We start from the raw sequence: 12,700 nt of genomic DNA, 5'->3' as shown, positions 1-12,700 counted from the left end.
GCATATGTCATCACCACTGAAATATTTTTTAAATCATATTTAACTTTTTTTAAACACGTCATTAACTTCATTAGGATTTTTTACGATAATGTGAAAAATTAAGGGTAGCGAAAGACCACAAAGCGTGAGAGTGTGGGCAAGAGTGACAAAAATAATTTTAAAAATTAATGATGAAATGAATGTTTACTAAAATAATTTCAAATTTTTGGAAAATAGAGTGGAAATTGTTGTCTAGATATAAATAAAGTTCCTGTGTTTGAAGAAACTTGAATTTCAACAAAGAAATCGGTTACAATGGGTAATTTCTTTTCGTCATGGAAATAACAAATTTTAAATGGATCCAAACTTATAGTAAATGGGAAAGTAGTACCAGGTCTTGGAAGACCATCCATTATTTGGTAGTGTGTTAGTTGTGTTTCCTCTGTATTTCCATTATATTTTTCTGCTATAATTAAATTGAAATAAATTTCTTTTAGCGGACAGTCCTTTGTCAAACCGAATGCGATCTGTCCATTAATAGTATCTGAAACTGAATAGCTTCCTTTGTCGAAAAATACATCAAAAGTAATAATTGGTGATTCAATTCGAAGAGAAACAGGTGGACGTTGAATAATTACTGTATTTGTATCATATACTAAAAACTGATGGTGAGCTGTTACATCTGAATTTAAAAATCCTGTATTTATTGAAGCTTCGAGAAAGTATTTGCATTTATATCGAAAACCTTGGAATGAAGGTGTTTCAAATTTAACATCTTTGAATTCAAAATCTATTCTAGAAGGTAAATCTAAAACTCCATCTTTGGCAATTTTTTTAACAGCAACATCATGCTTTGAAATAATATTCCGTTGGAGAAGTATTGCGTTAACTATTTTAACGGTAATACTTTTATGGCGAATGGATGATTGATCTGTGAATTTTGGAATAATAAAAGATCCTTTTATTGTTTCGCCTTGAAAAAAGATAGGATCTTTTCCTCTTCTATATGGATCATATTTTGAGCGAACAGGAATTTCTTTAATATCAATTCGAAGAGGTTTTACGTCGCTCATATCGATAAAATGCACAAATTTATAAAAATAAATAAAAAAAGCTCGGTCACCGGGAATCGAACCCGGATCAAAAGAACGACAATCTTACATGATAACCATTACACTATGACCGATTTCGAAAAGAACAAATATGTTAAATTGAAGATATTAATAATGGAATGACCAGATTTCATTTCTTTTATGTTTAGGTAGTTTTTCCTCAATGATTAGATACAATAGCTGATATTTGGTTTAATTTATGCTTTTTATTTGTTTGCGACTATATTTTTTTTTATCATATCTCATGCACTAATGCTTAACTATGAATACATAGCTAACCACATTACAGATTTTATTGAAGAGAATACTCTATTCGATATTTTTGAAAGCAGAGACATCAAACACATTATGAAATACGCCTATTTAACATCAAATGAATTTATTAACCTTATTAAACAATCCCATTCTACAATTGATACAGATATATTAATTACATGCACTAAAAATACAAGTATCTCCATAAAAGATTCTAATGAAGCAATTAAATTGCTAAAATCTGCTAGAAAATACATGAAACTGAGATTATTTGATGAACTGATCGATATTCTCAATCAAAAGGATGAAGAATTGGCAGATGAACTTTCAGAAAAAGGAAATCAAAATTTGATAAGAAAAGCATGTGAAGAAGGGCTTTGGGAAAAGAGAGAAGGCACTTTTGGTAAAAATGTACTTATTCAAGCGGCCTATTCAGGAAATACCAGACTTGTTAAATCCCTTGTTGAATGCGGATGCGATTTCGAAGCTGGAGATAATTATGCATGGAACCCACTTATTTGGGCTTCCGATAAAGGTCATCTTGAAGTCGTGAAATATCTTATATCAGTAGGAGCAAATAAAGAAGCAAAGGATAATTGTGGAAAGAACCCGCTCATTTGGGCAGCATATTATAGCAGATTAGAAGTTGTTAAATATCTTGTTTCAATTGGAGTTGATATTGAAGCAACGACAAATAGAGGACATAATGCTCTTATGTATGCTTGTGAGAGAAATCATCTCGATGTAGCTAAATATCTAATCTCTTCAGGAGCAAATAAAGAAGCCAAAAATAATTCAGGATTCACTCCTCTTATTGTTGCAGCCAGTGAAGATCAACTTGAAATAATCAAATACTTGATCTCTATCGGAGCTAATAAAAATGCAAAAGATAATGAAGGGAAAACAGCTTTAGATCATGCAAAGGAAGAAACACAAAAGTATCTGAAATCTGTTTGAAATAAATAAAAATTAAATTTACTTAAGTAAATAATGCTTTTATTTCCAAATGTGATATGTCTCATCCGATACCAAATTAGACGCCAACAAATATTAGTTGATAATAATGATCCTAATTCAAAGTCTTTACAACAGCTTTCAGATTGGATTGGGGAATAGGTTTCGTTTGTTATTGAACAAATTTAAAATACCACCAAAATATTGGCGCTACCAAATTAGACGGCAACAAATATTAGTTGATAATAATGATCCTAATTCAAAGTCTTTACAACAGCAATTTAGTTAAAATTTCATTTCATCCACACAATAACTACTTTGATTCGAATTCTCTGCGAAAATTTATAGTAGCAACATCATGGTGTATGCTTTCAAGGAAATTATTTTGTGTATACTTTCAAGGAACACCATTTTACGAACATTTTATATGATGTTGGTAATAGTTTTTATATGATAAATATCTGTCAATTTGCAATTCTCATATATAAAGTGATGTAGTTCATAAAAAAATATATAAATTAAAACTTTTTTTTCATTCGTTACTAAAAATACATGAGTAAAATATGTTTATTTTATGCATTTTCATCATCTAAACCAGTATAAAAAGATTCATTTGGTGGTGCATCTTCAAAGTCTTGTGCAAATGGATCATCGTCAACCATTGTACTCATGGTAAATAAAACATTTTCATGAGTAATTGCTGTAGAATCTAAGCGGGCATTTATCACAGCTTCTTCATCCATTTCTATAAAACTTGAATCAGAATCATCATCTCTTGACTTTATAATGATAAATAATATCATTACTAACACTAACAATAATTCGACGATCACTGCAATAATCAATCCTATAATCAAATTTGAAAATCCACTTCCCTTTTTAGGATCAACCACCGTAGAAATGAATTCTGATGAAGTTGCTTGTTCATTGGATGGTGTTTGTTCATTGATTGGTGTTTGTTCATTGATTGGTGTTTGTTCATTGAATGGTATTTGTTCACTGGATGGCGTTTGCTCACTGGATGGCGTTTGCTCACTGGATGGCGTTTGCTCACTGGATGGCGTTTGTTCACTGGATGGCGTTTGTTCACTGGATGATGTTTGCTCACTGGATGGCGTTTGCTCACTGGATGGCGTTTGCTCACTGGATGGCGTTTGCTTACTGGATGGTGTTTGCTCACTGGATGGCGTTTGCTCACTGGATGGCGTTTGCTCACTGGATGGCGTTTGCTCACTGGATGGCGTTTGCTCACTGGATGGCGTTTGCTCACTGGATGGCGTTTGTTCATTAGAAGGTTCGGTGATATTGGATGAAGGTTCTTGTTCAGGTTGAATGATTTCAGGTTCGATAATTGTTTCGATTTCGCCTAATATAGAACAGACATATTTCTTCTTTGGCCTTGGTGTTGGATAAGGAATGTAAGTTGGATTTTCTGGGTATTTATTAATATTATTGGCGTAATTCTCAAAAGGAACTGAAGTATCACAATCATCAAAAATTACACTTTGATCAAAACCCCACTTCCTTTTTATATATCTCTCGGTTACAAAGATTCGTTTGACGTTTGGTACATCGAAATCGAACGGCTTCATATTCCCTCCATAACAAAGATTATGCAAATAAAGATCTTGAAAAACAGGATTTGATTCTATTTCAACATTGCCTCTTATAACTAATGTTGTCAATCCAAAATCAACAACTTTGCTTGTTTGTTCGTTAAATATAGGACGCGATAATATTGAATTAGATCCGATCACCTTGATTTGCTGAGGAACAATGTAAGTTGACGGGAGTTTTCCAAATGTTAAAACAAGTTTATATGTTGCCCTCTCAATAAGTTCATAATTACCAAGTGTAAAATATAGATGAGAACATTCATCAAGATCCAATTGGATGTCATCAGACCCATAAAATGCGGTAGAATTAATTTCACTTACATTGTTAGGAAGATAAAGATACTTAAGTTTTGTGAATCCGAATGCATATTCACCTATAGATTGAATATTATCTGAAAGATTAATTTCCTCTAAACTAGAACAATTAAAACATCCACGATTAATTGAAGCATAATCATAATGTCCTCCTTTAACAATTTGTACTTTCTTCAAATTTCTGCAATAGCTAAATGAAAAGTTAACTAAAAAGTGGTCAGGAACAACAATATTTTCTAATGATGAAAATGCAAACGCTGCTTCTGCAGCACTTTCAATATTTGTGAAGTTAAGTGTTGTTAGATTGGTGCATCCTGCTATGCAATATGCATCAACTCTATTAATAGAATTGAATTTTATATCAGTCAGTGAAGTACAATTAGCGAAACAAAATGCTCCTAAACTAACACCTTCATCAATTATAATTACGGACATTAACTTCGAACATCCTTCGAATACACTTTCGCTAATTACTGTGTAGCCATGGCCTATTGTCACAGATTCCAGATTAGTACAATTTGCAAAGAGTCCTGTTGGAACTATTGGTTGTTCATCGTTATCTTTCAAAATTCTTTGTGATTCAATGCCCTCCATGGAAATATATGCTGTTTTCAAAGATTTACAGCGTGCAAATGCAAAAGGTGATGAACTAAGAGATTTTCTAGCTGTAACTTTATTTAGATTTTTCGCATTTGAAAATGCATAGTAGTGTATATTGGCGTGGGTGCTAGTAAATTCAAAATGATCTAAGGAACTAGATGGCTTAAAGTAATAAATTTCATTATCTTTAGTTATTAAATTATCATCTTCTGTATAAATACTTGGAGTTTCAAATGTGAATGTAACATCTGGTGAATCTTTGTAATCAACAGCTTTAAATGCTTCAGAGTTTGCAGCAATTGTTATATGTTCTATTGATTTAACATCAGCGAATGGACCCTGACCAATTTCATATTGTGGTCTTGTGAATGTTTGATAATTATTACCCAATTTCAGATTTTTAATCTTGACATCCCTGAAAGAATAGTTACCAATTTGATTGCATCCACTTAAATCTAATGTTTCTAATTCTAAAATAGTATCTTGAAAAGCATAATTTCCAATTGATTCAACCGTTACTGTGGTAGGGAAAGTTATTGTTTTGAGTTTTGTGCAGCCAAAGAAGCATTTATCAGGAATGGCTCGCACATTCACCAATTCTGCAGATTCTAAACTTGTGCAGTTCATCATAACTCCAGTATGTAAAGTCGATCTAAGTATACATGATTTAATTGATGGACAAAATGCAAATGAATATTTTCCACAATCATGGGCATCAATTGTTCCAAGCTTTTCGCATCCATAAAATGCTTTGTCACCAAGTGTCGAAAATTGTGGGGTGAATGATGTTAAAGAGTTGCATAAAATGAATGCTTTAGATCCTATTCTTCCAACTTGAGTAGCTGATATATCTGTTAAACTTGTACATGAATAGAATGCTTCATCTTGAATTTCTAGACTATTATTTGACGATGAAAATGTCTTCAAACTGTAACAGAACTTGAACATTCCTTTAGATACAGTTCCTGTATTGCCATAATTGACGGTTGTTAAAGCATAACAATCTCTGAAATGTTCAATAGGAGAGTATATTCCAATCATAGAGACAAATGTAACTTTATCACTAATTGTTACAGATGTTAAGTACTTACATTCGGCAAATGCTTCTGGATACAGTTTCAAATTGGGTAAAATAGCCGTTTCAAGTTTGGAATTTCGAAAAGCATATGATTCAATTGCAATAATGTTGCTGAAATCGAATGTTTTTATGGCACTGTTTTCAAATGCATTATTGCCAATAACGGTAATTGGTTGAGTAAAAGTAATTGATTTTAATTTGAAACAATTGTAAAAAGCAAATTCCGGAATTATATCATAATCAACAATAGTTACTGTTTCTAGTTCATGCATGTCAGCAAATGCACCTCCTCCAATTCTTGATACTTGAATATTTTTAATTTTTGTAAAACGAAAGCAATTATATACACAATATTTAATTTTACCTTCTAAGTTTAAACGCGTGCACCCTTCAAAGGCACTTTCTTGGATCGAATTTAAATTTTCAATACCATTAATCGTTTCAATTGTTGAGTATGCAAAGGAATAAGGTTCTATTGTAGTTAAAGCATTTAATGTTAGCGTTTTTATATGAGAGCTACGATATAATGCATATTTTAAAATGGGGTATTATTATTGTCGTCTGGCGGTTTTAGACGACAATGCGAATTTTCAAATAATAGTATTTTTAGCCAGATAAAGAGCTACTCCATATATCATGCGTGTTTGCATACTATATACATAGATGGAATTGATGTTCTTCCTTTATTTAGGTACCGAAACATGCTTGAAAAATCTATTTTTTAGACGACAATGATAATTTTGTCACTTTTCCAGACGACAATAATAATTTGTCACCTTTTTAGACGACAATAATAATTTTGTCACTTTTTCCAGACGACAATAAAACATCCTCTTTTAAAATACTAGTCTGTTTAGAAATAACAATATGTTCAACCATTTTGATACCAATAAAAGTGGGAAAAGAATATTGTACGTCATATGTGAAAGTATTAATGTTATTATCTTTCATTGCTTGTAATGATGCGTCAACATTGTCAAAATCTTGAGTACTTTTGACTATCAGATTAGTCCCGTCGATTTGAAATTCGCAATTGAGTTTATTCTCCTTTGAAATGAGAGTTTGAACAACAAATCGTGAAAACATTGATATTTCAAATTTGAAATGTTTACATAAATTTTGATAACTTGTATATCATTGAAAAATTATTAAAAAAATATCCATAACTTTTCAGAGGATTGAACTTGGACTCAATCCTCTGAAATAGCCCGGCTAAATATTAAAATATGTCTGAGCTTTCAATAATATTAACCGAACCTTAAAATCGAGCATTGAAAAGTCTCGATATCGATATCTTAATAACGAAACTAGATGTATTAATTAATTTATATTCGCATGCTTCAAATTTTATTTTTGAAAGGCAAAAATTCAATGTGAATTTTTGAGATCATTTTTCGGCTAAATATAAAATTTGATATCTATTTACTGTGAATAATATATTTTTTCCAATTTTACATCAAAAATAGGGTGTTTTCCTTTGTTATTTGAATTAGTTAACCACTCAAAATTTCTTTGAGAACTTTTTATCGGGAGTTTTCAAAATTTTTCACAGGCGTTGTTTTTGTTTTATCAATTGGTTGTATTTAATTTATAATAATTTTATTTTGTTATTGGCGGAAACTTTAATGAGATTCCTATTTTTGAAGGCCTTTCATTAGTAAAAACTATTGAAATTCAAAGTCAAAATATTCAAGAAATAAAAGAAAATACATTTAAAGATAACACGAACATTCAAAAGGTAATTCTCATTAGTAGTGTTACAAGAATTGGCGACTATGCCTTTTGTAACTCAACAATTTCTGAAATTCAACTTGATAACATACAATACATTGGAATAGGAGCATTTTCTTATTGCATAAACCTTAGTACTGTTAATATTCCCAGCGTTACAGACGTTAAAGATTACGCTTTTGCTAATTCAGCTATTACATCACTTACATTTCCCGACTCGCTTACAAATATTGCTGCATATATATGCTATAGATGCTTGAATCTTACCACAGTTGAGTCAAAAGCAACAACTATTTCTGAATACGCTTTCTTTAAATGCATCTCTTTAACCAAACTCACTTACAGTCACGAATTAAATGGTTTTGGACGGTTTGCTATATCATACACAAGTATTCAAGAGTTATATTATTCCTAGAATACATACCCTCAAGGTTATTGAGTTCACAAAAGATTGTACCATTCTTAAATTGAAAGATTTATATATTGAAGAAATCATTGTTCCAAATGATCCAGAATACACTTATACAATTGAAATTTCAAACGCACTTATTAAAACAATTCCTCCTGGACTTGAAAGTGTAACATGTGCAGCAAACTTACCAGAACTCGAAACTCTTGATTTAACAAGATGTACTTCTATTTATAGTAACTGCTTCTTTAACTGTACAAAGTTAAAACATATTATTGGATGGGGAGATCACGAAATGGAAGTTGGTTCTAGTTTATTCGAACAATGTCCATTAATTGATATCAAAGAATGGACAGATAAACTTATATTAGGGAATGATTTCGAATATAATCATGGAGTTCTCACCTATACTTATATTAAAGAGATGACAATAAAGGGAGTTCATGGATGGGATGATTATGGATTGCTTTTTTATTGTTGCCATGAACTTCAAAAGGTCGTCTTTGAAGAAAATTCTAATTTCCGATATATCAATAGCTGCATGTTTGCAAACTGCACGAAATTATCCGAAGTAACTTTAGCAAGTTCAATAACCGGTATTGGTTGGAAAGCATTCATAAATACAAACCTCACAACTATTGATTTAAAGAATGTTGACACGCTTTCATTCGACTGTTTCAATGGTGCCAAAATCAAAGAACTTATTTTTCATAAAGTACTTCGTGAATTATATTATTATCCAGAAGATGATTTCTTCCAACATCTTGAAAAGATAACTTTAACTGGAGATTACCAGGAGTTTCCATTCAATCGTATTAATAATCCTTATTTAAAGGAAGTTTTACTCATAGATAACGAAAACTTTTATGTGGAAAATAATATAGTTTATTCCGCAAACAAAACAAGTCTGATATTATATCCAGGTGGTTTAGAGGCAGCAAGTTTCGAAATACCTGAGAATGTTTTAGAAATTGGATTGTATGCTTTTAACACCACCAGTCATCTTGAGAAAATAATCGTGCATCAAAATCTCATACTCAATAGTTATATGTTTTACAATTGCACTAGTGTTAAAACAATTGAATTTAAGAATGATAAAATCGTAGGATTTCCTAATTATTGCTTCATATATTGCTCCAATTTAACCAATATCATTATACCAGATTCAGTAACTATTGATTACCTCGGCGAGTACTGTTTTTGCGGCTGTACAAGTTTGCAAACACTGGAATTCAAAAATGAATTATTTATTGTTGGTGCTGGTTGTTTTATGGATTGTGCTTCATTAAAAGACGTCAATTTGTCAAGATTAGCAATGATTCCATATCAGTGCTTTAAATATTCACCTGCAAACATTAATTTGCATCTTTCTGAGTCTCTTCAATACATTGAAGATGAAGCATTTATGGAATCAAAGATACAGGAATTACATTGTCCTACTAATCTATTAAACATTAGCGATTATGCTTTCTTTAATTGTACTGAACTTAGAACATTTGAGTTCAATGAAAATATCAGAGCTATTGGTCATTTGACACTTTCATACACAAGTATTTCAGAATTATTAATTCCAAACTCTTTGGTTTCAATTAATGTTTCGAGTTTTGTTGGCTCAGAGATTGATTTCAAGTTCAAAGATGGTGGACATCCATTGTATTATGTTGAAGGAAACTGTTTCATGAATAAATCAAGAGGTTTGATGTTTATTATTAAAAATCAACGAAACTACTTCGAAGTACCTTCCACAGTCAAACTGATTGATGATAGGACTTTCCAAGAAACATTGATTTACAAAGTAGTCGTTACTCCTGAGAAGAATGATATTAATTTACTTGAGAATATCTCAGATTCTTATATTATATGTCAAAATGGTAAAATGTATCCCTATACAAATATCTATATGGATTGTCGGAAAATAATATGGGACTATAACAATCCGGCTAGGTATGCCAAAGAAGGTGAATATGGTCCGACATATAAAATAGACCAAAATATTATAGAAGGTAATGAAATATTTTACTATGATGATCAGTATACCCATATAACTGATTTAGATGAAAATTTTCAAAAAAGATCGGTGCCATTCGAAACTTTTGATAGTTTTGGAACGTTGCATGTTATTTTAATATCAATGCTAGCTGTATTAAGTACCATTATCATTATTCTCTCAATTATGATATTAAACATTTCAAAATAAGTTGTTGATTATAAATAATTTAATTTTCTTTTAATGGAATAAATATGAATATGATATTGCATTTCTAATATTTTGATCTCATCGTTTAATGGCTTAAGGGCGTTTCATATAATATCAAAGTATAACTGCCAATCGAAGTACTATTGAGTGATTTATTAATATATCAAAATATTAATTTTCTAGCATAGAAAATTGGTATATAATGATTATATGTCAAAAAAATTGAGAGAATGTCAGAAAGTGGTAATTGCACCATTAAGTGATGTCAGTTCAATGTAAAAAACGGACCAATAATCATTCAATTTTTACCGCAAAAACATAAGTTATTTATATTAATGCAAATTAACATGCATCAGGTAGTAGCGGTTATGTTACATGATGAGTTCATTTTTATTCATATAATATTCAACGATCTTGGTGACTTCTGTTTAGATATGGATGCAACTTCATCACCTATAGCAAATAAAGAAGCAAAGGATAATTGTGGAAAGAACCCGCTCATTTGGGCAGCATATTATAGCAGATTAGAAGTTGTTAAATATCTTGTTTCAATTGGAGTTGATATTGAAGCAACGACAAATAGAGGACATAATGCTCTTATGTATGCTTGTGAGAGAAATCATCTCGATGTAGCTAAATATCTAATCTCTTCAGGAGCAAATAAAGAAGCCAAAAATAATTCAGGATTCACTCCTCTTATTGTTGCAGCCAGTGAAGATCAACTTGAAATAATCAAATACTTGATATCTATCGGAGCTCATAAAGATTCAAAAGATAATGAAGGGAAAACAGCTTTAGATCATGCAAAGGAAGAAACGCAAAAGTATCTGAAATCTGTTTGAAATAAATTTTCTTCGATTTAAGTAAACAATGCATCATACACATTCTACTGTCACAATTGTCAATATAGCTACCCTTTTCAGAAAGAGAAAAAAAATTAAAAAGCAAAGAATAGATGGCTAGAATAGTTTTGAATCTAGATAGATTCCTATATTTTATCGTAAATGATTAGAAGTTTATTGTTTATTGGATTGGGAAATAGGTTTCATTTGAAAACGAACAAATTTAAAATACGTCTAAAATATCGGCGCAACCAAATAAGACGACAACTAATATTGGCTAAATATTATCTACTAGGATCGTCATTGATAATAATGATCCTATTTCAAAGTCTTCAAAATAGCAATTTAGTTAAAATTTCGTTTCATCCACAATATAATTACTTTGATTCGAATTCTCTTAGGAAATTTATAGTAGCAACACCGTTTTACGAACATAATGTATACTTTCAAGGAAATTATTCTGCGATTGAAAAATATCTTTTGGATGATGGAAAAATTCCAGGAATGAGCAGTGTTTATTTTATTTCTACAGCATTAAATCATACGAATGCTACATATGTTGACTTTGAATACGTTTATGCAGGTCCATACGGTGGATCTGCCAATATATCAGGAAAATTAGTTTATCCAAGTCTCGAAAACAATCTTCCACACTTTGGTGAAAGCGGAGAAGTAGTTGCTTACTACGAAGACGTTATTTCCGTTGGATCAAAGTGGGTTATAATGTACGGCCATTGGATTTGTGACGCTTTGGCACCATTGTTATTTCTTCCGCAGGAAATAATGAACAAATCTATATTCCTACTTCCTGTTAACTCATCCATTTACAGAGAAGCTTTGGAAGTTTTCGGATTTTCCAGCGATAGGATACTATTTTTGGAACACAATCAGTGGGTGTTTGCTCACCACTTCCATACAGTATATAATCCAGAGACTGTTCAGGGATGCATCCACATCGGACTTAAAAAATTATCAAATATGATGAGAAAACGGTTTAACACCACAAATATTGTTCCAACACGATATGGATTCTATAACAGGCCGATGGGAAACAGACATTTCTTTAATTTCTTTGAATTTTTGGAAATAGCAAAATTTAGATTTCCAGAAATAAGAATTTTCGTATTGGAAACACTGTATCCTACATTTAGAGAGTCTGTAATTGCTTACGCAAGCTGTTTAATGTATTTCGGACCTACTGGCTCTAATTTCGCAAATCTTGTATGGATGAATCCACACACAGTTTGCATTGTTGGCTTTGGCAACATGCACGATGATCCTGTCATTGCAAACGCTTTGATTAAGAACATTTGGATAGTTTCTTTTCAAGTTCCTGGAATGTACCACCACGGATCATTTACAGGAACAATTGATTTCCCTCTGGCAATAAAAGCCATTAACAAAGGTCTTTTTGTGCTGAAGAATCAAAGATGGCCAGAAAACAATGAAATAATAAATGATTATTAAATATTCTATCATTTACATTTAGAATACTTCTCTTTATATTAATTTTTTTAACCTTCTGAATTATATTTATCCTATTAATAAACTATCACATTTTTCAACATATCTCTGTGCGGCGAAATACCCTCTATTATTGATGAGACCATAT

At 31.3% G+C, this 12,700-nt stretch overlaps 6 protein-coding genes and 1 non-coding gene across 7 annotated transcripts, besides 1 other annotated feature; 4 read left to right on the top strand and 3 right to left on the bottom strand.

The window, feature by feature from the left end:
• Positions 1–172: 172 nt before the first annotated feature.
• TVAGG3_1049830 (retrograde transport, endosome to Golgi) lies at positions 173–1,059 on the bottom strand (the record flags this gene model as incomplete). Its single annotated transcript, XM_001312630.1, has 1 exon — positions 198–1,052. One exon carries the CDS (start codon positions 1,050–1,052, stop codon positions 198–200), a length of 855 nt encoding a protein of 284 aa, XP_001312631.1.
• A 34-nt stretch (positions 1,060–1,093) lies between these two features.
• TVAGG3_1049820 lies at positions 1,094–1,165 on the bottom strand. Its single transcript has one exon. It is a non-coding gene; the product is annotated as a tRNA-Asp (tRNA).
• A 178-nt stretch (positions 1,166–1,343) lies between these two features.
• On the top strand, positions 1,344–2,303 carry TVAGG3_1049810 (nerve growth factor signaling pathway; the record flags this gene model as incomplete). The annotated part of the gene is made up of 1 exon (XM_001312629.1): positions 1,344–2,303. One exon carries the CDS (start codon positions 1,344–1,346, stop codon positions 2,301–2,303), a length of 960 nt encoding a protein of 319 aa, XP_001312630.1.
• A 569-nt stretch (positions 2,304–2,872) lies between these two features.
• Positions 2,873–6,181, bottom strand: TVAGG3_1049800 (uncharacterized protein; the record flags this gene model as incomplete). The annotated part of the gene is made up of 1 exon (XM_001312628.1): positions 2,873–6,181. The coding sequence occupies one exon, from the start codon at positions 6,179–6,181 to the stop codon at positions 2,873–2,875; it is 3,309 nt and encodes a 1,102-aa protein (XP_001312629.1).
• A 1,815-nt stretch (positions 6,182–7,996) lies between these two features.
• TVAGG3_1049790 (ribonuclease inhibitor domain-containing protein) lies at positions 7,997–10,246 on the top strand (the record flags this gene model as incomplete). The annotated part of the gene is made up of 1 exon (XM_001312627.1): positions 7,997–10,246. One exon carries the CDS (start codon positions 7,997–7,999, stop codon positions 10,244–10,246), a length of 2,250 nt encoding a protein of 749 aa, XP_001312628.1.
• A 226-nt stretch (positions 10,247–10,472) lies between these two features.
• Positions 10,473–10,505: a mobile genetic element.
• Positions 10,506–10,680: 175 nt separating this feature from the next.
• TVAGG3_1049770 (ankyrin repeat, PH and SEC7 domain containing protein SECG-related family) lies at positions 10,681–11,088 on the top strand (the record flags this gene model as incomplete). Its single annotated transcript, XM_001312626.1, has 1 exon — positions 10,681–11,088. One exon carries the CDS (start codon positions 10,681–10,683, stop codon positions 11,086–11,088), a length of 408 nt encoding a protein of 135 aa, XP_001312627.1.
• Positions 11,089–11,592: 504 nt separating this feature from the next.
• TVAGG3_1049760 (glycosyltransferase family) lies at positions 11,593–12,555 on the top strand (the record flags this gene model as incomplete). Its single annotated transcript, XM_001312625.1, has 1 exon — positions 11,593–12,555. The coding sequence occupies one exon, from the start codon at positions 11,593–11,595 to the stop codon at positions 12,553–12,555; it is 963 nt and encodes a 320-aa protein (XP_001312626.1).
• Positions 12,556–12,700: the final 145 nt, after the last annotated feature.

The sequence above is a fragment of the Trichomonas vaginalis genome, chromosome I (genome assembly GCF_026262505.1).
Source record: "Trichomonas vaginalis G3 chromosome I, whole genome shotgun sequence".
Taxonomy (NCBI): Eukaryota; Parabasalia; order Trichomonadida; family Trichomonadidae; genus Trichomonas; species Trichomonas vaginalis.
This window is presented reverse-complemented; position numbering and strand designations above follow the sequence as displayed.